The sequence below is a fragment of the Mastigoproctus giganteus genome, chromosome 8, assembly GCF_048544385.1.
Source record: "Mastigoproctus giganteus isolate SK-2022 chromosome 8, ASM4854438v1, whole genome shotgun sequence".
NCBI classification, from domain to species: Eukaryota; Metazoa; Arthropoda; class Arachnida; order Uropygi; family Thelyphonidae; genus Mastigoproctus; species Mastigoproctus giganteus.
The window spans coordinates 122,176,787-122,203,390 of NC_143582.1; the positions used below are offsets into that span (position 1 = coordinate 122,176,787).

The 26,604-nt window shown below is 36.6% G+C and overlaps 1 protein-coding gene across 4 annotated transcripts in view; it reads left to right on the forward strand.

The window, feature by feature from the left end:
* The window catches only part of HDAC1 (histone deacetylase 1), a 318,028-nt gene that overhangs the window by 205,260 nt on the left and 86,164 nt on the right, over nucleotides 1-26,604 (forward strand). For all 4 annotated transcript variants that reach the window (XM_090378886.1, XM_090378885.1, XM_090378887.1 and 1 more), the window contains one exon: nucleotides 10,883-10,991. In XM_090378886.1, the coding sequence (XP_090235012.1) occupies nucleotides 10,883-10,991 (109 nt within the window). The remainder of the gene's footprint in view (nucleotides 1-10,882; nucleotides 10,992-26,604) is intronic.

The following is a 26,604-nucleotide window of genomic DNA, read 5'->3' on the forward strand; positions in this document are numbered from 1 at the left end:
TCCATTGATTACCACTCTCTGTCTTCTTCCACTCAACCATCCCTTTATCCATAGCAGCAACTTGCCCTTGAGCTTAAAAAAATTCCAAATTTGTTAGGGTTATAATTCCCATTTACTGTAGTTGTATTTGTCAGATACACATTGTTGTCATTCGCTGTATTCACAAGATAACACGTGATATTGTAGGCCGAATCATGTTTTCATGAGCTCACATTTTTCTGTTTGAACAGGAATTTTGTGAGGCCTCATAGTGTGAGCAGAGGAACACATTTCTGGAGGTCACTACCAAAAAACAAAAACAATTTGCAGTTCCCAATTTATTGGGCTTTTCTTGTTAGTGCAATCAATATATAAATGGACAGTAAACTCGATCTTACTGCTGATTATATTGATAGCTGGAATTCTGTGGGTTTTTACATTATTATGGTGAAATGTGTTTGCCCTTCCTTGAAATTTTAAATCCTATAATGTTTAAACCTGTAATTTTATTCCTAACTTTTCTTAGTGTTTTACTTACCAGACTGAACACTTTTTTTCAATGCTCTGCCCCATCCCTATTTTTCCCAAAATGCCTGTTGTTTTTAATGCAAGAAATAACATAACGCAGAGATTTTTAGGTACACCTGTAGTGCTAAGAATCTCTGGGTACGACCAGGCTGCCATGCACGGAAATTGAACTTGGCCTGTTATAACGTACGATCACTCATCGGTGAAGAGAGGATATTAGAGCTGGAAAAGGAATTAGAAAATGTGAATTGGAATATCATCGGTTTGGCTGAAACAAGAAGAAGAAATGAATCACTTATAAGTTTATCAAGTGGAAACCTGCTGTACACCAATGGAAACAGTGAAAGGAGTGAAGATGGAGTTGGGTTTCTGATCCATAAAGATTTTAAAAACAACATTTTGGAATTCAAAAGTACATCACCAAGGGTGTCAAGACTAATACTCAAGATTTCTAAGAGGTACAAGCCAAAGATTATAATGATTTATGCACCAACATCGAGCCATGATGATGAAGAGGTTGAAGAAATGTACACTGAAATTGAGAGTCTTCTAGATGAGCAGAAAACCCACTACACTATTATTCTGGGAGACTTCAATGCTAAGGTTGGAAAAAGGCAAAACAGCGTAGAAAGAGGAACTATAGGAAATTTTGGAATTGGTGAAAGAAATAAAAGAGGTGAAAGACTTGTGGAATTTGCAGAATCTCAAGGACTGTCAGTAATGAACACTTTTTTCAAGAAAAGGGTGAACAGAAAGTGGACATGGAAGAGTCCAAATGGATTAACAACTAATGAAATCGACTTCATCCTCACTAACAGAAGATATATTGTGAATGATGTTACCTTCCTGAATAAGGTAAATGTTGGAAGTGATCACAGAATGGTAAGATGTACACTTGATATAGATGTAGGAAAGGAAAGGAAAAAAGTGACTCGAGTAAATAATACAAAGGTCTTTGAAATAACAGAGGAGGAGAAAAAGCAGTATGTACTGGAACTTAAGAACAAGTTTGAGCTTCTGCAGACTGCTCAGGACCAAGATATCGACGAGGAATATTACAACTTTCTGAAAGTGATTAAGCCCAAGAAACCTATAGGGAAACAGAAATCCAAAGAAGAAAAATTAGTCAAGAAACACTTGTCATGATGAACCAAAGACGACAAATGAAGAGCAAGAAAAACACTGACAGGGAGAAAATTGAGTATACTGAGTTATGCAAAGCCATTAGAAAGAGACTCAGAGAGGACATAGGAAGATTTAACACAAGAAAAGTAGAACAAGCATTAAGGGAAAACAAAGGATTTAAATCAGCAGCCATGAGCAGTAATACGGAAAGACAAATGATACTGAAACTGAAGAATAGCGATGGTGTACTTATAAACAGCAGAGAAGGCATAATTCAAATAGCAGAAGACTACTATAGAGAATTATACAAGGGGCGAGGGAATGATACCAGCAGTGGGGAACATGGATTGCAAAGTAGCAACACATACGACATACCCGATATTCTTCCTGATGAGGTAGAACATGCATTGAAGAAAATGAAGAATCGGAAAGCCCCGGGGGAAGATGAAGTTACTGTAGAGTTGTTAAAATTGGGAGGAAGAGACATAACACAAAAACTGGCAAGGCTCTTCACAAAGTGCATTAGAAAAGGTGCGATGCCTAAGCAGTGGAATAATGCAATCATAGTTTTGCTGCATAAGAAAGGAGATAAATCAGAAATTGGAAATTATAGACCAATTAGCTTGTTATCCCATATCTACAAGTTGTTCACAAGGGTCATTACTAACAGATTAGAAAGAATACTTGATGAGAATCAACCGAAAGAGCAAGCTGGCTTTAGGACAGGATTCTCAACTACGGATCACCTTCACGTAATATTAGAGCTAATGGAGAAAGCAAATGAATATAAAACACCATTATGCCTGGCATTTGTGGATTATGAAAAGGCATTTGACTCCATACAGCATAAGGCAATGTTTCGGGCACTGGAAAGACAAGGCATAGATACTCCATATATTATGATTTTGAAGAAAATATATGAGAGTGCTACATCCTTTATTAGACTAGACAAAGACAGTAGCAAATTTAAAATCGAGAAAGGAGTTCGACAAGGAGACACAATATCTCCGAAGCTGTTTACTGCTGCCCTTGAGGAAGCTTTCAGAAGATTAGACTGGTCGCAGAAAGGAGTCAGTGTGAACGGAGAGTACCTAAACCATTTACGATTTGCAGATGACATTGTGGTCATAAGCCACGATCCCAAAGAATTAGAGGAAAATCTTAATCAGTTATGCACAGTTAGTAAGGATTTTGGACTTAAGATGAATATGGCTAAAACAAAAGTAATGATGAACAAGTATGCCACGGAAAGGGAAATAATGATTGAAGGAGCAGTAATTGAAAAGGTGGAGTCATATACTTATCTGGGACAAGTTATTAGCTGTAATAATGATAAATGGCTGGAAGTCAAGAGAAGAATAAATTTTGGATGGATAGCATTCAGGAAATAAAGTCACATACTTGAAGAGCAATATCCCAGTTTGTCTGAAACGTAAAATAATGAATCAGTGTATATTCCCCACCATGACTTATGGAAGTGAAACTTGGGCACTCACCAAAAGAATGGAAGAGAAGCTAAGAACTACACAGCAAAGAATGGAACGAATTGTATTGGGAATCAGACTGGTAGATAAGAAGAGAAACACATGGATTAGGCAGCAAACTCAAGTAAAGGACATTCTTATCAAAACTAAATAACTAAAATGGTCTTGGGCAGGACACATAGCTCGAAGACATGATGACAGATGGACTAAGAAAATAACAGAATGGTACCCAAGAGGAGCTAGAAGAAAACCTGGAAGACAAAGGCGGAGATGGATAGATGAAATTCATGAGTTTTTGAGTAGTAAATGGATGGCCAGTGCTCAAAACAGAAGGAACTGGAAAGTTGCTGGAGAGGCCTTCATCCTGCAGTGGATTGAAAATGGCTGATGATGATGATGATGATGTTCTGCATTATAGCAGAACTGACTATATCCAGTTGAATTGGTGAGACAAGACTTCTCCTTAATAAGCTCATGCTGTGTCTGAACTATAACTAGTCTTGTCTAGATTATCCTGCAGTGCTTCTGTAACCGTTGTGACTCCATTTTTGTCCTTGGAACAGAAGTTAATCTAACAGATCTGTAATTACTCATGTCTCCCCTTTGAGCCCTCTTTGGATACATTTGCACATCTCCAGTCCATGTTAACCTCTCCCTGAATCCAAAGTTGCTCTCATAATTATGGCGAAGGGTTTGCTTCCTTGCTTTGCTGTATCCTTTAATATAATTGGATAGATCCCATCCACCCCAGGTACATTTCTTATGTTTAACTTCAGCAATTTTAGCTCCTGTTAGAGTTTGATAAATTCCTGGCCTCCACTTCCCTACAAAATTCCTCGTGTGAATACAAATGCAGAATATTGATTCAGTTTGTTAGCAACCTGAGCAGGATCATCAACAGTTGAACGATCGATATTAGGTGGACCAATCTGATTCATTCTCTTCCTTCTAGCGTTTACATAAGTAAAGAAGTCATTGCTATTTTTCTTTGCATCCTTTGCCAAAGATTTCTTGTAATCTGCCTTCGCTTGCCTAACCTCTTTTGTTATTTGATTACAGACTAACTTATATGTACCATAGGCTTCTGTGTCGCTTGATAATTTATATGCATTCCATGCATTTTTTTTCTTTGCCATGAGTCTCATTAGTTCCTCTGACATCGTTTTAGGCCCAAACTTTGAACATTATTTCTTAGTTGGTATGACAAGCCTAGTACCTGTCAGTATTAATTTCTGAATGCTTCACATTTAGAATTTGCTGTTGGTAACATCATCAGTTGGTCCCACTGTATAGAATTTTGCAAAGTCACCTTTACAAAAGAAAAAATCCTTCCTTTTAACCCTGATGGCAGTTATATCTTTAAGTAAATCCCACATCAGTGCACTGTGATCCTGCCACCAAGTGGTTCCTTTATCTGCAGAATAATCACTGCTGATAATCAGATCAAGTGCGTTACTCCTGGTTGCCTCTTGAATATACTGCTGTCGAAAACAGTCATTTATTAAATCCACAAAAAATCTTGCTAGTGTGTGAGTGATCAACCCACAAGTCACAGTCTCAGAAGTTAAAATCCCACATTATGTACGACATTCTGATTTACTGGCCCACTCTATTTTTCTCTACAGTTGTTTGTCGTACTGATCACTCATTAGGTATATAGCACATTCCTGCCCCATTTTTTGCTTTCCCAGGCTTATGTCACATCAAACTGACGCCACATTACACTGTCCACCCACGTCAACTGGATGCACTGTCTTAGATTTATGTTTCTTAACTAACAGCATAATGCCTCCTCCATTCCTATCCTCTCTATCCTTTCTGTACACATTGTACTCACAAATTCCAATTTGGCATTCCTTATGTGCAGTTGGGATACCAGAGATGTGGTGTTACACCACATCTCTGGTATCCCAACAATATCTGCCTTTGATGTCTTGACCAGCACTTCAAATTCATCAAATTTTTTATTTACTGTACTCCTAGCATTGGTGTACATCTAAGTATACATGCACCTGTTCTTATTCTTAGTTACTTAACACAAGCAATGTATTTACTTGTTTTATGATGACATCCAGCAATTCCTGAAATTCCCAGCAACTTGCTTTCTAGGCTGATGCTCATTCCTGTGTGTGCGAGAGAGAGAGAGAGAGAGAGAGAGAGAGAGAGAGAGAGAGAGAGAGAGAGAGAGATACACTGCCTGGTATTCCAGTAGGTTAATGAAAAATCTGTGTGAGGTCATTACTAATTGTAAAACCCTCGGCATGTTAGCCAGCTAGTTATGTGGAACTAGAAAAATAAAGAATGTGGGAGTTGTGAATGTTAACATTGCCAAGGAAAATTACCTCACCAATAGGAAAGTTGGACTGGAGAAAGTCAACACTCTGAGAAAGGAAGTCAGAGTTCCAAATGATTATTGGAGTTGGAAAAATGATAAATGAAACAAATGAATTTGGCAGAATGAGGTTGAGAGAGGCATTAATCCAGAGAAAATCAAAGAGAGAAGATTCCAAGTTAGCATGCCTTTGACAGTGAATATGTGAGCAGCCATATGCACAAGTTCAATCTTTACTTGTGCATATAGTAAAAGAAATTGCATAGCAATTAACTAAGACGACTGACACGAATGGTGATTGAGGCTACTGTTATTTGGGATTGTGTCAGAAAGATTAGTGGGGTTGGCACATTGTAAGTGAAAATGGATATCATGGAGAGGAAGTGAGACCACATATTTGTAAAATGAATGAGGAGGTGTTTGGGCGGTTAATATCTTTTCACAGATAAGCTTTTCCTATAAGTTTGAACATTCATGATCATTCAGTAGATAAAGTAAAATGGGGGGGGGGGGTATATTTCTGTTATGTGTACAACATATCCAAAAATTTCATTTCATTTCATTACTTTACTATGCGTGAAGTAATGAAATTTTTGGATACGTACACATAAAAGGAATACCCAACACAAGAAATAAATGTAACACAGGATGTGTTAAATTTATTTTTTATGTTGTATTTGTATTTTAAGATTTTTGTTTTGTTACGTGTAGAAGCAACTCTTTGGCATTATTAAATGATGCTGGAATGGACTGTTGCAGAAGTATTGTTTAATCAATAGTTTAGAGTATATAAAATTTGTAACTTCATTTTGTGTAAAATTTTATATTTGTTTCACTTTGTATAATAATTTAAATGACTTCTTTTTGTTAACCTTATAATTTATATTTATAATTCTAACAGAAGTTATCCTCCATTTCATAGAAATGGAGGAGAAATGGTTCATTATGTCTGTGAAGTACAAAGATTTTTTCGCTGTGCTGGTTGTTAAACTTGCATAATATTTTTACTACTTAAAGCAAGCTTTATTATATTTTCTACACACACACACACACACACACACACACACACACACACACACACACACACACACACACACACACACACACACACACACAGTGCAATCTCGATATAACAAAGATTTTTGGTGAAAACTTTAATACCTGTGTTATTAGTGAACTTGTTCTTTTTTAATATAAATAAACTTTATTAAGTAAATAACTACTTTATTTAAATTGTTTATGTTTTATGAGTTTACAGGTTAAAATTATTAAGAACTAAAAGTAATAAAGGTTATATTATTCCCTTTACATTCTGTTAATACGCAATGCACTTATGGATTTTCATTTTTTTGGATCCAATCTGAAATAGTCATTTAATTTAATTTGTTGGAACTGATGACAGCGTTTTTTTCAGTACATAATTCGTAATGATGGTCAGATGCAAATTAATGAAAATCTTCACTATCACTCTGACTTTCCAACCACACCATTACCTTATTAAAGTTTTAAACCACTTTGCTAATTTCTAGTCCATTTTCCTCATGAGTCATCCGCATTATCTTCTGAGTAACTGGTCTTCTGTATATTGATTGTCTTTCCACTGTTAACAGAGGCTGTGATTTCTTCATTGCGCAGGTGATGCACAAATGGGGCTTCTGCATCCACCTCAATCCAAGCAGCCAGGTCATTTACTCTAAGTTTTCCACCAAGTATATTTTGAGTAACTTTTACTTCTTGTGTTGAAAATGCTCCTAATTCAAGATTATTATTAGTAATCTTGTCTTTTCCAGTAAATTTTTTCCCTCAGTTTTCTATTGCTGTTGAGCTTATTTTCCCCCATGCCAATCCAATATTGTATGCAACATCTTTTAGTGTTAATGTTTTCAGAAATTCTAGAACTTGAATTTCTGAATTGACAACACCAGCAAGTAGCTCACCATGATAGTAGACCTTGACGGCTCAAATAATGCCCTGATCCATGGGCTGAATTGGGGCAGCTGTGTTCCTTGGTATGAAAAGTGACTCTGATCTTGCCATCTTTCAATTTCAGGATAAACCCAAGGGAGGAGCTGGGCAGGGATCCAACAGTAACAGAGCCTTTTCTTCAAGTTTATTGGGAAGCAAATGGTGTCTCACCAAATTGTGTAAACTTATTTTCAAATCATTAAACAAAAATATGCTTGTCATTGTCATTTTTGGAGCTATTTTTATAAATCACAAGTTGAGATTCATGTTGACATGCTTAAAACACTGAGGACCTAAAACTTTATCCGATGTACAATGGATTTAGCTCGTAATTTCCACATATTGTTTGCACACAGCAACTCTAATTCCTGCCCACTTTGTTGGATGCCTTTTTAATATCCATTGACTTGTCAGGTTGAAGTTCAGCACTGTTTTGTCACAGTTGTGCAGCTGTTCATCTTTAAATTCACCATGGTGAATAATATTGTGTAGAAATTTCTGTTGCTGTAATGTCTCCAAATGCAGATATTCTTACAAGACTAACCTGGAGTATCCCATGGCAAGCCTTCCATCTCCACCAAGCAGCTTATTAAATTTAAGTCCTTGTGCTTTCAAATTTATCCCATTTATCAGTACTCATACACTACACTTCTGTAGAATTCACTTGCATAAGCATCGGTCACATTACTGCTTTCACCCAGTTTTTTCTGCTTCAAAGGCCTACTTCATCTTCTACAGAGCCGACGAATTAATGAAATTTTTGTTCCTCTTTCATCCATTTCGATCCTTCTGGAACTCCACACTTGCAAAATTTACTGCATGTTGTTTTTCCACTCTTAACTTCTTTTGGTAATCTTTAACTTTTCTTCAATGTAAAATTTTTTCTTTTACTGGCCATTACTCTAGTCCTTATTTACTAATTTTGCCTGTCTGTGTTGCGGGAAGTTTCACTAAATAAAATTGTTTGGCATATTTTGACAAATGATTTAACACCATTTATTTTCAGAATTACAGTAATACCCTGAAGTTACGCGATAGGTGGGTCAGACGAAAATCGCTTAAGTCGAATTCGCGTAAGTCAGGGTACAACTTTGCATATAAATACATATAAATTTTGTTTAAGTGGGACCAAGGACTAACAAAAACACTAGTTCAGAAGAAAAATATTTAATAAAATTGCAGTTCTTTATACATATTAATACAAAATATGTATTAAAAAAATAAATGAGTTACGTAAAAAAGTTAATTCGATGTCGATGGCTTCATAAAATCTAACAAATTCGTCTGACGACACAGCGCCTTTTTTTACGCAGAATTTCTTCGTAGCAAGCTAATAATTTTTTTATTCCTTGCTTTGTAGCTATAATGTGTTCTTCGTTGGAGTCTATGTTTTCTAAAATTTTTAATCCCTTTTCAATTGAGCTGAGACCTTCTGTCAAGCTTGCAATTGTCATGTGCTTTTCTGGTGGAACTGGGTCTGAAGTGTCGGATACTTCAGTGACATTTTGCTCACGCATCTCTATGAGCTCATTCATTGTCAGCTCCTGACTGTGAGTCCAACAGCTCATTGACATCATCACCATTGACTTTCAAATCTAATTGCCTGGCAAGATTAACAACTTTTTCTATCACAGGAGCGATATGATCAGTTTCTGGCGTTGTTTTCGTCTCGTTTTTGAAAAAAGATGGACAAAGTTTCTTCCAGACACCATTCAATGTTTTTTTGTGAATTTAATCCCAAGATTCTTCAATGATTCTTACTGCATCTAAAACATTTAATTGTTTCCAAAAGTCTTTAACAGATATCTCGGTATTTTGTCTCATAGCTTCATTCAGACGTGCAAATGAACGCCTCGTGTAGTAGGCCTTGAATGTTTTGATGACTCCCTGGTCCATCGGTTGAAGCAAGCTGGTTGTGTTTGGAGGCAAAAACACAACTTTCACACGTGGGTCGAGATTAATTAGGGTGGCAGGAAGGTGACCGGGTGCATTGTCAATAAGAAGCATCACTTTAAATGGAATCTGTTTAGACTTGCAATAATGTTCGACTTCGGGTATGAAGTGGTGACCAAACCAGTCCTCAAAAACGGAAGCTGTCACCCAAGCTTTATGATTTGACTTCCAAATCACTGGTAAGCTAATTTTAGATACGGTATATTTTTTTAAACTCTTGGGTTTTCGGAGCGATAAATTAAGAGAGGTTTTAACTTGCAGTCACCAGCTGCATTCCTGCCAACCATCACTGTCAATCGGTCTTTGGAACCTTAAAGCCTGGAAAGTTTTTTTCTTCGTGAAAACGATGTAATTTCCGATAAAAGTTGAGCAAGAATTCGAATGTACACATATAAATATGACAGTTGGAATGCAAATTCTTGTGTGAAGCTCATGCGGCAGCAAAGTTGAATTTTGTTCATCTTTCGCTCTCACTCTCCGCTGTCGCACCGTATATCGATAGCATATGAAAAACGACCTTGAAGATAGTGGGTGGCAGTGTTGCCAAACGAAAAAATCAAGAACCGCGTAACTCCGAGTTCGCGTAAGTCGGGGTATTACTGTGCCATACAATGATTATTTTGAGTATTTTGGTCCTGATTTTAAACTTCATATTAGTCCATCCAACATGGCCAATCAGAATACCCCAGAATATATATTTTTTCTGATGCCCTAGAATTTATCATGTTCCAAGAAAACTAAATCAAAACTGAACTGTATGGTCTATCATAGTCTGAAGTGGAGTCACGTGATTTCTTTCTAAATCACTTGTCAGTTCATGTATATTTTTATCTAATTTAGACCTTAGCAAGTTTTGCTATCCAAGTGTAACTTCTAGTCAACAAAATTTCTTCTGGTGTTGTTTACAAAAATTTACTTTTTAACTAATGTAACACCCTTTATGAATGGTAGCAGTATTCCCCTCCAGAGGTAGCTCTTCATAATTAGTGTTTCAATAATGTACTCTTTTATTGCCTCTCTAGCTGTGGGAAGAAACTGGGTGTCTACAGTAATTAGTCTCTGATGAGTCCTTTTTGCAAAAATTAAGCTGCAAATGAACTGAATATATCAAAGCAAATATACAACAAATTTTAGCTAATTTGCCCTTTTGGAAATATGGTAGGAGTGTATACAGTATTTGCATTTTCCACTTTCCATTATGAAATTGCTTGTTCTTTGAATATGCTGCTGTTTTCTAATTTGTTTAGGATACCATAGTCATGACTGTGATATCTGAAACTGCTGTATGAAGTTTGTCGAGGTTGCACTGTATATAAACAAATAAATAGTATATCATATACACTGTATATGTATATATATTTTTAAAACTTAATTCCTGTAAGATTGATCCCACCCCACTATTGAAGAGTTATTTGATAAATTGCCCACTAGAATGACTGTCTGTGTTGCGGGAAGTTTCACTAAATAAAATTGTTCGGCACAGTTTGACAAATGATTTAATGCCATTTCTTTTCAGAATTACCATACAATGATTATTTTGAGTATTTTGGTCCTGATTTTAAACTTCATATTAGTCCATCCAACATGGCCAATCAGAATACCCCAGAATATTTAGAAAAAATAAGGTAAAATTTAAAATACACTATAAAACTTTGAGCATTAAAATTCATTTAATTTTATCAATAGGTGAATTCATTTATCAGTGCCAGTGTACTAATCTGTTTTACCTGTTAGAATTACTTGATGTTACAGTAATGTCACATTTTGTTATAGATACACTTAAGATGTATTAATTCCATCATATTACATAGGGAACCAACAACTTATATTTTAGTTCTTGTACTGTCAGAACATTAAATAAGCTAGTTATTTTGTGTAATGATTAATCTTTAATTTTATGTAGAGTAATTATTGTTTTTATAGTTATTCAGTTCAGATAACTAACATAAAATATTGGTTTCCTGTGTGTTATCATTACTTTATTGCTTAATGTTGAAAAAGGAAATGACAAGAATACTACATCAGAAAATTCCTATAATGGCCAATTGTGCCAGTGGTTAGAATATGTGTGAGAACACTAAAGCACTAACATAAAACAAAGTTAACAAGAGAAAAGCCAATAAAAAGTAAGCAGAAAACATAAATTAACTGTTAATGGAAGAATATATACAATAAACAAAGCAATGTCAATTAATTATGTGGGTATATGTAAGCTGGGAATGTTCTGAAACTGTACTTATGGAACCAAGTTTAGCAGAATATTTAAAAAAAATTCTAAAACTCAATTGCACATAAGTGGAGGGTGTGGCATTTGTTGGTGCACAGATTGTAGCAAGTGTGTAAGACTGAGGGCTATATTTTGTTGCACAGAGCTCTGAAGGCAATCAGTATTTGCATTAGTTTCTTCAGATATGATACATATCCATTCAGGAAAAATCAATTGTAAAAAGGAAAACGAATCCAAGGGCTTTGGCAAGTGTTTGGTTTCTGTAGTATCCCCTAAGTTATTCCCTAAATCCAGCTCACGAGTGACCTGTCAAAATGGCTAACCAGATTTGTTAAACTTGATTTTCCCTTTACAAGAACCAAGGTGTGTATCCTATAGAATTCCATTTCCATCTAAATGATCCTGAATTCCACCCTTGATCATTACCTCCATGATTTTTCCTACTACTGAAGTTAGACTGACCGGTTGGTAATTTCCCATTTACACTCCTAGAACTACCTTTATGTTCCAATTTACACCAATCCAACGGAATCTTTCCTGTCCAGTGATGCTCTCATAACTAGCCTTAATGGTTCAATGCACTCACTTACTGCCTCCTTTAAGATTATAGAGTATATGCCATCAACCACAAGATCCTTACTTGCTTGTGGGCGCAAAAGTTCTCATTAAATAATCATTTGAAATTTCAACATCATTAATTACATTTTTTTAACTTCACTTCCATAATATCTCATTGACACAAAGGGTTTTTTTAATGTAAATATCGAGGCAGAGTAACTGTTGAGTTCATCTGCAACTTCAGCTATGTTATATAATACTATCCCACGTCCATTACATAAGGGTCCAATGTGATTTGTCTTTCTGTTCTTTGCATTCTTTGCATTTATATATGTGAATAATTCCTTAACTGCACTCTTTGCTCTCTTCTTTATTCCTTATCCCCACTCTTTGCTCTCTTCCGGACTCAGTATAAGAAATTGCCCGACTCCAATGAGATTTTAAAAGATGAATTTGAGTTGGAAATTAATGAAATACTTTTAACTATTTTTGCTAAAAAAAAGTTCAAAGCCTAGAAAATATGGACTGAGATTGTCTACGATTATCTCAGTACAATAGTACCAGAATAGAATCTGAAAGTACGTTTTCTGCCACTAATCAAATACCTTATGTACCAAAATTAGATCCATTTTAAATGATCATACTATTGATTGCTTATGTTTCTTATGAGCTCACTTTATTCGGACAGGTAGTGTGGATGCTTAAACATAACTAAACTTTGCATTAACAATATGTATTTTTTTGTTTTTAGAATAACTGTATTTTAATGAATTTTTTCAGAATATTTATTATTGCAATAAAAGTTTATTTACAACATGAATAATTCAAGTAATTACAGTACTTGTTTTTTTTCTTTACTTTATTGCTCCTAATTGTCATCAAAATTTATTGAATAAAACGTTTGTTTTTGGAATACCGGTATCCCGGTTTCATTAATTAAAAATACCGAAATACCGGTATTAAGATTTTGATTGGTATTGTAAGCCCTAAGTGGGTGGTTGGGTATCATGAACATTAGAATATTTTCATAGTAAAATTATGATATTTTGTCAGTATTAGTTCTTACAAAAAAAAAAAAAAAAAAACAATTTGTCAAATTCGTCTTTAAATTTATTCTAACTTCCCTCTTCTATAACACTAGATACAAGTTTCTTCCAGCATTCATTTACTTTCTGTCTGAAAAAAATTTTTTCACATCCATCCTGAAATAATTCATTTTTAAGTTAAATCTAGTTATGTGCATTGGCTAAGAAAGAGCATATAGTTTTCATATGCTTAGATTCCACAGCATATGGTTTTCTCAATCCATTTAAAGCTTTAAAACTTTCAGTCAGGTCTCCACTTAGTTCTGTGCACTGTATATTACAGAACTGAAGTCTTTCCTGATACGAATACCCTTTTCTGCCCTTGACTAGTCTTGTTCCCTTTCTCTTCTCCTCACAAATTCACATCATTCTTGAAATAAGGCTTCCATACCTGTATGCAGTACTCAGCCTGCATCCTAACCATTACCTCATACAATGGGATAATCACCGATTTGTCCCTGCTGCTAAAATTCTTGCATGTTATTGACAGAACCTCATGAGCTATGCTAGCTGCCATTTCTCCATGTTGAACTACACAATTAATCCTAGGTCTTTTTTTTTTTTGTTTTTTTTTTTTTTGTTTTTCATCCAGTTAGTGTGTAATTCTAGGATAAGTTCTGCCCTTATGCATAACTTCCTATTTATTAATGTTAAACGGCAACTGCTGCTTCTCATCCCATCTGACTAATTTTATTAAATCTTGTCACAATGGTATGTCTTGATTCCTCTCATTAACTACTATTCTGCCAAATGTTGTATTTTCTCTCAGACTTAGACATAATATCATTAATAAATGTTGAAAAAAAGTAATGGGCATACCTGAAACATGAGGAATTCTTTTAATAATGTTAGGCCAAGAAGAGCAGTACACCATTTATATGATTACCCTCTGTCTTATGTCACTCAACTTTCCCCTATCCATATTAATAACTTGCCTCAGTGCCATATTGCTAAAATTTGTATAGCCATCTTTTTGTGTAGAAGAGTGTCAAAAGCTTTACTGAAATCTACTTAGGTGATGTGATAATTATTTATGCAATTGTTTCTTTTAATACTGTGTCATAATAGCTAATCCCTGGACGTGAGCACCTGTACATGGTGAAGGGACCTCCCAGTAACACTGCTGGTCTGCTACATTAGCATCACAAGATCCATTTCCCACAGCCTAAGTTCCTGGATAACATCATTGGAATCTGGTGTGTTTGCTGTGCACTGAAACCTTGGAAAAGTCGAAAAGGGGATCTGGGGTTGAGGGCGCCTAGCTTTAACACACTGCTTTGGCCCGTTTCGACAAGGTGGTCGTCTCTGGATGGTTTGGCCAGGATTAGTAATCAGCTAATGGGTTTGCCTGCAGGGGTCAACTGTTCCAATGCCATGCCCCTACCCTATTGGTCCAAGGGATGGGATTCAGACTGGCAGCAGTGCAGGTATGGTTCCTGGGTAGCCCTTGCATCCCATTTGGACTCTGTGGTGGTATCCAAAATCAATTAAGAGGCTCTCTTCCGGGAATCCCTTAATTGAAATCAAAGTGAAAGGTACTCTGAGCAGTATCAATCAGAGGAATACCTATTGCCATAACACCACACAGAACACGAAATTTGTCGAGGGGCGTTATTTCTGAGTTGGACCTCCTTGGAGTTACCGAGGAAGAAATCTGCTCTGAACTAAAGCCAGAGGGTGTGATAGTTGTTAAAAAAATCGCCATGCATAGGGATAGGGATCATCTTTACATTTAGTACTTCATCATTTCCTAATTCGATAACATCTGGGTACATAAATTGCAACGTAAGGCCATTCATCCCAAATCAACTGTGATGTTTTAAATGCCAGAAATATGGGTACTGTCAGTCCTCGTATACCAAGATAATTGTGTTCCTAGAAACGCTTGTACAATTAAAAATTGTGCAATATAAACAACAGGCCCTATGGGAAAAATGGGGTTAGGTGCTGACCACTTAAGATTGAACACACATTTGTAACCAAAACATTACCAAACACAATAAATAATCGTAATAAAATATGTATTTTATTACGAATATTGCATAATAAAATATTGCTACTGCTTTTGCTTCTATCGTAAGCAAACTTGTTTTTTGTTTGAATTTCTATCCAAACAGATGACAGCCGTTCCATCTCTTCCAATTCTTTGTGTTTTAATCTAATGGATTTTAATTACACTTTGAGTTGTTCCTGCTATGAAAGTTGTTTTTATTTTCTCTGCATTCTTTGTAATTCTTGGCGTTGCCTCATTTAGGCCTGTAGTATGTGCAATATCACATGGTCTTTAATTTCGCTCAAAGTGTTTCACAATTTCATATTTTTTCTCTATCGACAGAGGCGGACTGGCCATAAGCCTTACCGGGAAAACCGCGGTGGGCCGGAGGTGATTTTGGCCATATACGCTAGTATGAGGCCACTACAAATTTTTCCGGGTAAGAATTTTTGACACAGTCCCCCTCTGTTTATCGATATTGCTTTTCTTTTTCTCTCTGAATCTGTAGTGTCTTCACCAGGATGCTTCCTTTTCACACCTTTTAAGTATTTTACCCATTTTTAGGAAATAAAGCACAATTACAAAATGAGGAGGCACGCTTGATACACATAAACAAAGCTGCATGCGTGTAGCAACTGAATAAACAACACCAAAGGCAGAGACACACTATGAACACCTCACTAGCTCACATTTTACTAAAGCACATTTCTGGGGGTTACTACCATAAAACAATAAAAACAATTTCCAGTTGCGTTTTTGCTAGTGGAATCTGTTATAAACTGGTAGTAAACTCGATCTAATTGCATTTGCGATAATACCGATAGCTGGAATTGTGTGGGTTTTTAACGCTATTATGGTGAAATGTGTTTCCCCTTTGCTGATATAAAAAACATACATTTTCAGAATCTTCTCTTCATTCCTATCGTGTTGTGTTCAGTTGGGGTGATTCCGCATTCGACTGCCATTTTTTGTAAACACAAAGGCGAATTGTGCATAAGCGAATTCGGTTCGTGTTATATACGATATTGTTTCCCTATTTATAAATCGTGTATGATTGAATTCATGTAGTGTAAACACGTGTTATATGAGGACTGACTGTATTTGCAGATGGTCTGCTGTGGAATGCCTGCCTTTTCTCAGTGCACTGCAAAAGACCAGAAACAATGCATGTATAGCCATCAAACCTAGTCTTGTAAACTGAAGATGAGCATCCTGTGTCCTTAACGCATGCCAGTGGTTTCTGGTTTAGCTTGAGCTGAGCTGAAAATTCGTTATCAGGAGGTGAGAAAACTGATAATGTTAATAACTAACAGAAATTCCGCGTACATAAATTTGAAGGCTGCAGTGAACCAATCTGTTGGGATTCAAACAGATATGAAAATTCCACCAAAAGAATCTTTTGCCCCCATTGCATGCTACTTTTTGAACACCCAAAAGCCATACAGAACATTCAATCCGATGCCATTCCCATATTGATACCACTTACTGCTAGACTGCTAACTAAACAAAGTGGTATAGAGAAAACTAAAATCCCGACTCCCTGCCTACAACAAATGAAAATATGAAGGACAGGTGAAGGAAAGAAATGACGTATGGTCTTGGAACTTTTTGCAGAAAGATATGGACACTGGACAATGTTCGCACTTTCCCAAAAAGCATAAATCCAAGACTGAGAAAACAATGACCTCAGCACTTTGGAAGTCGTCCGGCGGATTCACAAAGCACAAATAATGGTCAAATTCATAGAGTGGAATTGCTGTGGATTCAGGCAGCATGTTCGTGACATGAAGACCTTCCTTCATAGTTCAAGCCAGTGTGCCTCTGTTTGCAGGAGACATTTATGAAGGCAAATGAAGCCCGAACTTTACGTATGTCAACATAATACGCAAAGACACAGGTGATTGAACAGCAACCACCATCGCAGTGGTTGCTGTTCTCCTCTCTTTAGAATTTCTTTCAACAGTTTTTTCGGTATATTTGCCACCCTGGATTAACATCTCTTGGACAGACCTTTATTCTCTCATTGCACAACTGCTTGTTCCTATTCTTTTATTAGGAGATTTTAATGGAAATAATACCTTCTGGGGTACTGCAAAGACTAATATGAGGAGCCAAAAAGTAGAGCACATGCTTGAAAATAATGAACTGTTTCCTAAATGGGGAATGAACACTTTTTCCACACTCCTATCCTTACGTTTACTGCTATTGATCTCAATGTCTACTCTCCCTCTCTCTTTTTTTTCCTTTGTTCACATGAGTGGTTGAAGAAAATCCCTATTGGAGTAATCACTCCCTTCTGAGATCACTTTTGACCAAAAAAAAAAAAAAAACCATATCAACCAACAAGGATATCTCAGCAGAAGTTTGATAAGATTGGCTGGAATGCCTTCGAACATCCGGCAGAATTGGCGCCTCCGTAGCCAGGTGGGAAGGAGCAGCAGTGCATAGCACACACTTCTTGATTAGACTGGGGTTGAAGCCCATCACCACCAAATACGGAGGATGCGGAAAGGTCAGGGAATGACCACCACATATCCTGGAGCAATATGGCCTTAGTTGCTAATGCTCCTAAAAACCAAACAAACAAACAACAACAACAACCGGCAGAATTTTACGTCACATGAGTAAACCAGCAGCCCATCAATGATACAGTTTTGTACAGTACAAAAGGTATTGTCCACATATTTCCAAAAAACATCTTTGTGGTTTCCACCATTCTCAAATCCTTGGTGGAATTCAGAATGCACAATAGCAAGAAAAGTGCAAAACAAGGCATGATGATATTCCGCCAGTATTGCACCACCGAAAATATAATATCCTTTTAACATGCACATGCCAATGCACACTATAACTGACGTCGGAGCCAAAGAGAATCTTGGATCCGCTTACCTCCTCCATAACCCAGGCCATTTAGTTCAAAGGTAGGCTGGGATAAAGTTTTAAAAATGGAGGGAAAGGTACTATAGGTTCTAATACCTCTCATGTTTGGGGTTTTCATAAAAAAAATAAAAAATAAGAACATGAAATTACTTGTAAAAATACAAACTAACTATGAATCGTTCTTTGCTGAATTCTGTTCTAAACACCTTGTGTGCATTGTTCTGGAACGCCCAGCAGTTGGTCAGGATCAGGATAGAGAATTTTTAGTCTTTGCATAAGGATGCATGTACTTACTGATTGCTGATGCTTCAAGCTCTTTACTGAATTTGTTTTCCTCTCCTACTTATTTTTCTTCTACTGACATACTCTTTTCTATTTCCTGTTCTTTTCTTTTCATGATTTTTTATTATCAATATCAAATAGTGTATCCCTGGCCACCTCCACATGCCAGGGGTAGTAACCATCTAGTGGCAGTGTGTGTTTGATATCTGTACAGTATTTTAGATGGGTGGGCAGGGTTTCCAGAAAAGCTGGCTGGGACCACCTAGTTTAATAAATAATAAATAATGTTTTTTTTTTTTTTCTTTACAGCTCTCCTCCTGCTTCGCAAATCTCGTGGCAAAACCTATACCCCTAAAGTTAACATGGGAGTTTCTCAAGGTGGGTGTTACCAGTGCAGGGTTGTTCTTGAGGGAGGATATTACAAGGGCTGATTTGGGTGGTTTACAATCTAAAATTGGTCAGATGCTATCTGGATGATTTTGTCGTTATTTTCTCAGTAGTTTGTTGAGTGTTGTATTGGCCGTGAACAAGAATACTCTTCACGGCTGTGCTGATCCCTTTCATCTTTGACAAGAGAGATATTTTGTGCTATGCAGATGACATTAAACTCGTGATATCTGTTCATTGTCATCAGTTTAATCAGATGATATTGGAGATATCAGACTGAAAAATCAATTCATCCAAATCAGCTCTCAGTATGTGCCCACAAGAACAACCCTGCACTGATAATGCCCATTCTGCATGGCATTTGGATCCAAGTCTTCAAAAAGCACTGAATTTGGCCATAATATTGCTCCAAAGCTTTATTTTCATAACCTATGAAAGGCACCTGAAGCCATATCATTTGAGTTGGCAGATGAAGCTACATCTGTTGTACGTTCACAGCCTTTTGGAACCAGGAATTACATTTCACGAATTCTGGGTACAGAAATTCTATATGATGTAGGAACCTTGGTATTGGAAGATCCCCACCCCCATCTAAAAACATCTCTATGCTGGCTTCTCAGGTGAGAGGCATATAAACACCAATGCTGCCAGGCACCATGGCACTTCAGAACTAGCACTCTTAAGATAGTGGCACTAAGAGGCACAACTGTTACTGCTGTGAAGATGCTCAGAGGCTCATTTTGGCAATGAATGTATGGGATATGTGTGGTAGTGGATTTCCCTTTGGTCCCCTCAGAGCTGGCCCATCACTTTACTGTGAGAACAAGGCTCCACTTAGCAGATAGGTGTCTGCTGAATTATGAACTGCAAAGGGTCCAAGCTCTCACTGTAGATTATAGGAAAATTTTGCTCTGATAAAGGCTATACGAGATGTGCTGATAGAAACACTTCTGTAATATGTTTACATATGCCCATACCAGACTAAACCAGATGATTCTCATTTTGGGATTGGCATTTCTACTGCTGAGCAAGTGGAGTGGCTAAAAGAAGAGGATGAGTCTGTTCTGTTGTTCACTGAATTTACTGAGTGGTGTTCTCATTGATAAATAATATTCTTATAAATGCTGAGATAGCACAGATTTCTTTACAGCACCATTAACTTCTTCCCCCACCCCCTGGGAGAAATACCCCGGTCTTTTTCCACCTGTCCTTTTTTCTCTGTATATTTCACTATCGCCAAATCATTAGAATTATTAGCAGTAGCGACTTCCTATTGGACCAGCATTCTGTGCCATTGAAGATGGCATTGTATTGTATGATGCATCAATACAGACTGTAATTGAACTGGGCAGCTGAGTGCTCGATGGGTCACTCATTTAGTTTATTCAAGCTCAAAACTCTGGTCTTCAAGCTTTCATGTAAAAGCTCATGAGAATGCTGAATATCCTCATACAATCTCTGTATTGAAAATCTACTTTTTTTTTTTTTTTTTTATCTCCTTCTAGAAGGGGCACAGCATAACAGAACTTCCATTGGGCACTTCTCTTATGAGTTCCCTTCTAAGCCAAACCATTCATTCTATTTCAAGTTTTAGGTCTTGCTGCTCTAGAGTGAAGCATGATTTTAATTCAAATTCAATTTAAAAATACCCCATAAAAGCAAGATATATATATATAGATTAGATTAGATATAGATTTAATAAGAATTATATATATATTTTATTCTAATTAAATCCAAATGAATCGAATATTAGACAGCAGAAATAAGTGCAAAATTATGTTAAAATAAAAAATAAGGATAGTAGAGTAGACATTAGTGGCAGCAAATATGCAAAAACCACAACATGTTGCGTATACAGTGAAACTTCTCCTAACGGACACCTCTCGTTAACGGACATCTCTCTACAACGGACATTTTCAAATTCCCCAACTCACCTCCATTGGTTTTAACGTGTTTGCAGCTTCTGTCTAGCGGACATTCTCTGTAACGGACGCGGACAGGCAATCTGCACTGTTTCGTTTAGATTAGCACTTTATTTGATCTCCTCATAACGGACAGCGGACGAGCTCACGGCCCTTTTTCTAGGAACGTTTCTTCCACGTATTGCCTCAATCGTGTGTTTATTTTCTATTTCCGATTCTCTGAATTTTATCAAGGTTTACGTCGCGGTTCTAAACCCTTTTTCAAGAATTTTAAGACACGTGTAAAACTTCTGATGAATTCGGTGTGTGCAGGGGGGGGATATGGTCGGCCTTTCGTCTTTTCAGTTTTCAGTTTTGTTCAGTGTCATGTGAAGTGCACAATGTCTTCTCGTAAACATTTAACTTTAAAAGATAAAGTCGAACTCAATAATGCGTATGATCGGCAAAAAAATAGTGTTCGCACTCTCGCTGCAAAATTCAAAATCGGGAAGATGCAGGAAAGCGACATCCTAAAGAAAAAAAAATTAACTGCTCAAACAATTTTGGCAACACGGAAATGATCAGGTTCAAAAATCATTCCCGAAAATTGTTGGACTTCAAATTTGTCGTGCACATGCTAAAAAAATTCCCATTAATGGGCCTATTATTAGGGAAAAGGCTTTGGGTGTTGCGAAATCTATGGGAGTAAATGAGTTCAAAGCTTCTGTGGGATGGCTAGACAAGTTCAAAACTCGGCATAAATTTCTTGGAAAACCGTAAGTAGTGAAGGTGGATCTGTTGATACTGGGGTTGTAACAGAGTGGACCGTCAAATTGTAAGATTTATGTTGTGATTTTGAAGCTAAGGATATTTACAACTGTGACGAAACAGGGTTGTTTTTTTAAAGCTCTTCCTGAAAAAACAATGAGTCTTAAAAACGAAAAGTGCCAGGGCGCAAAAATTTCTAAGGAACGCTTGACTGTACTATTGCGTACAAATATGCTGGGAGACTTTGAACAACCTCTTGTTATAGGAAAACCACAAAATCCTCGTTGTTTCAAGGGCATAAAGTTGAATCTTTTGAATGTTGACTGGAAGTCTAATAAAAAAGCGTGGATGACACGAGATATCATGAATGAATGGATAAGTCACTTTAACCAAAACATGATTCGTCAAAACAGAGAGATTATTCTTTTCATGGATAATGCTGCATCTCACCCGCACATTGAATTGTCCAACATTCAAATCATTTTTCTGCCACCAAACACATCTGCAGAGTGTCAGCCCTTGGATCAAGGGATAATAAAAAATTTTAAACTTCACTACAGAAAACGTGTTTTAAGACATCTCATTGCAAACATGAACGATGTAACATGTGCGAGTGACCTTGCAAAGAAAATCAGCATCCTAGATGCGATTCAATGGATTTCCTCTTCAGTAAACGCAATTAGAAAACAAACTGTCGTGAACTGTTTTGTAAAGTCTGGCTTCTCAAATGCAAAAATTGAAGTTGTGAACAGCAATGTGGAGCACCAAGAAGAACAAGAACTTCATCATCTATTGATAATGTACGATACTTCCACTGCAAGTGACCCTGGCTACAAAGATATAGACTCAAACCTCACACAGAAGATGGTGCTCTAGATAGCAATGACATTATCATCGATATTTTTCAAGAAGTTCCTCATGAGGATGAAGAAATGGAAGGAGGTCATTCTGTCGAAGAACATATTAACGACGAACCACCGATGAAAATAGAAGAAGAAGCGCTCATACAAATCAATCGTTTAAACATGTTTTTTGCCGCTGAAGAAGATACTGAAGGACTTTCGATGGTTTCTTCACTCCAAACAAATGTTGAAAACAAAATTATCAGCCCGAAGAAGCTGCAGAAGAAAATAAGTGATTACTCTATGTATTTTTCTTAAGATAAAGTCATAATATGCATAGCACAATTGTATGTATATTATTTACAAAAATATTTTGCAAAATCTGTATATAATTTAATTTAATTTTACATTAAACGTTTAACGATTTTTCTTTATCTCTTGTGTATGTAATTGTATATTATTTACAAAAATATTGTTCAAAATCTGTATATATTTTAATTTAATTTTACATTAAATGTTTAACGATTTTTCTTTCATTCTTTTTTTTTTCTCCCTCAGACTTCTTGTTAGCGGACACTTCTCTCTAACGGACACATTTTTGTTCCCCATGGCTGTCCGTTAAAGGGAAGTTTCACTGTATTTAACTGTAATTTTATGTTTCAATAAAAAGAAATTAAAAGTATGCCAGTATTAGTATTAAAGTATTAGCACGCAAAATTAAAAATAGAGTACTGTTGGAGAAACAATGTTAAATAATTTAAAAAATAGAGTCCAAATTAAAGGAAAATTTAGCAGTGCCCCCTTTGCCAAGTACCAGTTTCTGAATTGCGTGAAATATCACTATATATAAATGTAACCAGCCAACAATACAGAAATAAGTAAAAATAGAGAAAAAACTAAAAATAAAAAGAACATAATACCATAATATTGAATTGAATAGAAAAGACTGACCATTATGCCCCATCTCGTCAGTGGACCAAGAGGCCATAAAGGTCAGGGAACCACTATATTTCGAACGCTAAACAAATCCATGCCGCAAAAGAATGATACTAGGATCACACTGCCGGTTCAATAGATTTGTATAATGGTGGTTGATATGTTCTGGTGGTTGATATGATATGATCTGGAAATAAATTAGGCTATAGATGGCTGCATGGACACAGCGTTAGCAATTCATCACACTACTACCATGTAAATATAATTCTAATTTTATCCAAATCAATCGAATATTAGACAGCAGAAATAAGTTCAAAATTAAGTGAAAATGAAAAATAAGGATAGTAGAGCAGACATCAGTGGCAGCATATGCACAACATGTTGCTTGATTTAACTGTAATTTTCTGTTTCAATAAAAAGAAATGAAAGTATGGCATTTTGAAAGTTAAAAAAAAAAAATAAAAATAAAAAAAAATGAAAGTATTGTTGGAGAAACATTATTGTTAAATAATTTAGAAAATAGAGTCCAAATTAAAGGAAAATTTAGCAGTGCCCCCCCCCTCCCCCCTGCTAAGCACCAGTTTCAAAATTGCATGAAATATCACTATATGTAAATGTAACTGGCCAACAATACAGAAAGAAGTAAAAATAGAGAAAAAAGTAAAAATAAAACGAAAAAGTATAACATAATATCAAATTGAATAGAAAAGACTGACCATTATGCCCCATCTCGTTCGAAATGTAGTGGTTTCCTGACCATTATGGTCTTGTGGTTCACTGATGAGATGGGGCATAATGGTCAGTCTTTTCTATTCAATTCGATATTATGGTATGTTCTATTTTATATTGTTACTTTTTTCTCTATTTTTACTTATTTTTGTGTTGTTGACTGGTTACATTTACATAATAGTGATATTTCACGCAATTCAGAAACTGGTGCTTAGCAGGGGACGGGGGGGTTCTAAATTTTCCTTTAATTTGGACTCAATTTTCTAAATTATTTAATGTTTCCCCAACAGCACTCTATTCTTAATTTTGCATGTTAAATTCTTCACGCTATTGGTATACTTTCATTTCTTTTTATGTGCTATATATATATATATATATATATATATATCTATATCTATGTATAAATAATAGTGCCATGCTGTTCCCTATTATGTAAGTATTGTATGTACAACTTTAATGTTATGCGCTATATGACACACTTTTTTGTACTGTGTGATACCATACTTTTTCCTGTGGCCCTCCTTTGCAAGCTCAGGCATTGTCCAGGGATTTTCCCCTGCCAGAGACTTTTCTGTTCCCTATTTACACCTGGCCTGCTTCCCTGAGGCTGATGATGGGCAATATGGGGTCACAATAGGGCCCTGCAGCTAAATGGCACAGCAACACTAAAGCTAACGCTGTCTCTCACGGGCGCCTCCGTAGCCAGGTGGGCAGGAGCAGCAGTGCGTAGCACACGCTTCTTGATTAGACCGGGGTTTGAGCCCATGCCCACCAAATACGGAGGATGCGGAAAGGTCAGGAAATGACCACCGCATATCCCCGGAGCAATATGGCCTTAGTTGCTAATGCTCCTAAAAACCAAATAACAAACAAACAAACAGCTGTCTCTCACCTTAGAGTTGTACTGCGACAGAGTATACAAACTTGGAGTTGTGGGGGGGGGTGGATCCCTGGTGCTGCTTGACAATCAACTCTGTGTACTATACACTATGGCCTTTTTGTACCTATTGTACTCCCCATATTCAAATTCTGCATCCCTTGCATCTGAGTGACACCATATGTCTTTATTTGATGACTTGTCCAGCCCTTCAAATTCATAAAATTTATTTACTATTCTCCCAGCACTGGTGTACATGCAGAGTATATATGCACCTGGGCTGCTGCATGTTCGAATAGAAGCAGTGCAAGAATCACTTTTACCTTTGGTTGTGGCTATTAATTTATTAGTTGTGTACCCCCTCAAGATATCAGCTTTATGATCCGTCTAACACTGTCTGTATAGTATCATTGAATATTCTGCACCCCTTCTATTTAAGTGTATCCTCTCTCTGTAAAAAGTCTATACTTTTAACAAGTACAGACCATGCTGAGAAAATATTATACCACACGAGGCTTTCACAGTCTCTCTAGGGCTGAATTGATACACAAGGCTCTCAACATGTATGCCCTCCTATTGAGTGTGAGCAGAATTACAGACACTTTCAAATTTTACCCTGCCTAGTGACGTTTTTCTCAGCATTGCCTTTTACTTGTTAAGCAGGTCCTCAGATCTTCTGCTCTTAATGTCATTAGTGAAGCCAGTGGACATAGTGAAGCCAGTGGACATCGCGTCAGTTTGGTGTGACATAGGCATTGGGAGATCAAAATTGAGAGTAGGAGTGTGCTATAGGCCTAATGACTCTGATGAGTATAATAAGAAACTGTACAGGGAAATAGAGTGTGCCAGTAAATCAGAGAGTCTTATAATGGGGGATTTTAATTTCCCAGATATTGACTGGAATTTGGGGGCTGGTCATTCACACACTAGCAAGGCTTTTGTGGATTTATTGGATGATTGTTTTCTACATCAGCATGTTCAGGAGGCAACTAGAGGGAGTAATACTCTTGATTTGATTATCAGCAGTGATTCTTTATGTATTAAGAATCTGCAGATAAATGAACCACTAGGTGGCAGTGATCACAGTGTGCTGAAGTGGGATTTACTCAAAGAAGTAACTACCATAAGGGGTAAAGGGAAGGGTTATTGCTTTCGTAAAGGCGACTACGATGGACTGAGACAGTATTTAAATTCTATACAGTGGGACCAACTGATGATGTTACCAACAGCAAATGCAAAATAGGAAGCATTCAAAGAACTTATCTTGGAAGCTACTAGGCTTTACATATCAACTAAGAAATATTGTTCAAGGTTTAGGCCTAAATGGATGTCAGATGAACTGATGAGGCATATGGCAGAGAAGAAACATGCATGGGATACATACAAATTAACCCATGACACAGAATCCTATGATAGATACAAGTTGATCTGTAACCAAATTACAAAGGAGGTTAGGCAGGCGAAGGCAGATTACGAGAAATCTTTGGCAAGAGATGCAAAGAAAAACAGCAAAGAGTTCTTTACTTATGTAAACTCTAGAAGGAAGGGGATGAATCAGATTGGTCCACTTGATATCGATGGGTCAACTGTTGATGATCCTGCTCAGGTAGCTAACAAACTAAATGAATATTTTGCATCGACATTCACACATGAGGAGTTATTTAGCGAGGGGAAAGCCAGAGGTGTATTCAACTCTAGCAGTAAGCTAGAGAATCTTGTAATAACTGAGAGTAAAGTGGAGGAGAAATTGTTGAAGATAAACACAAGAAAGGC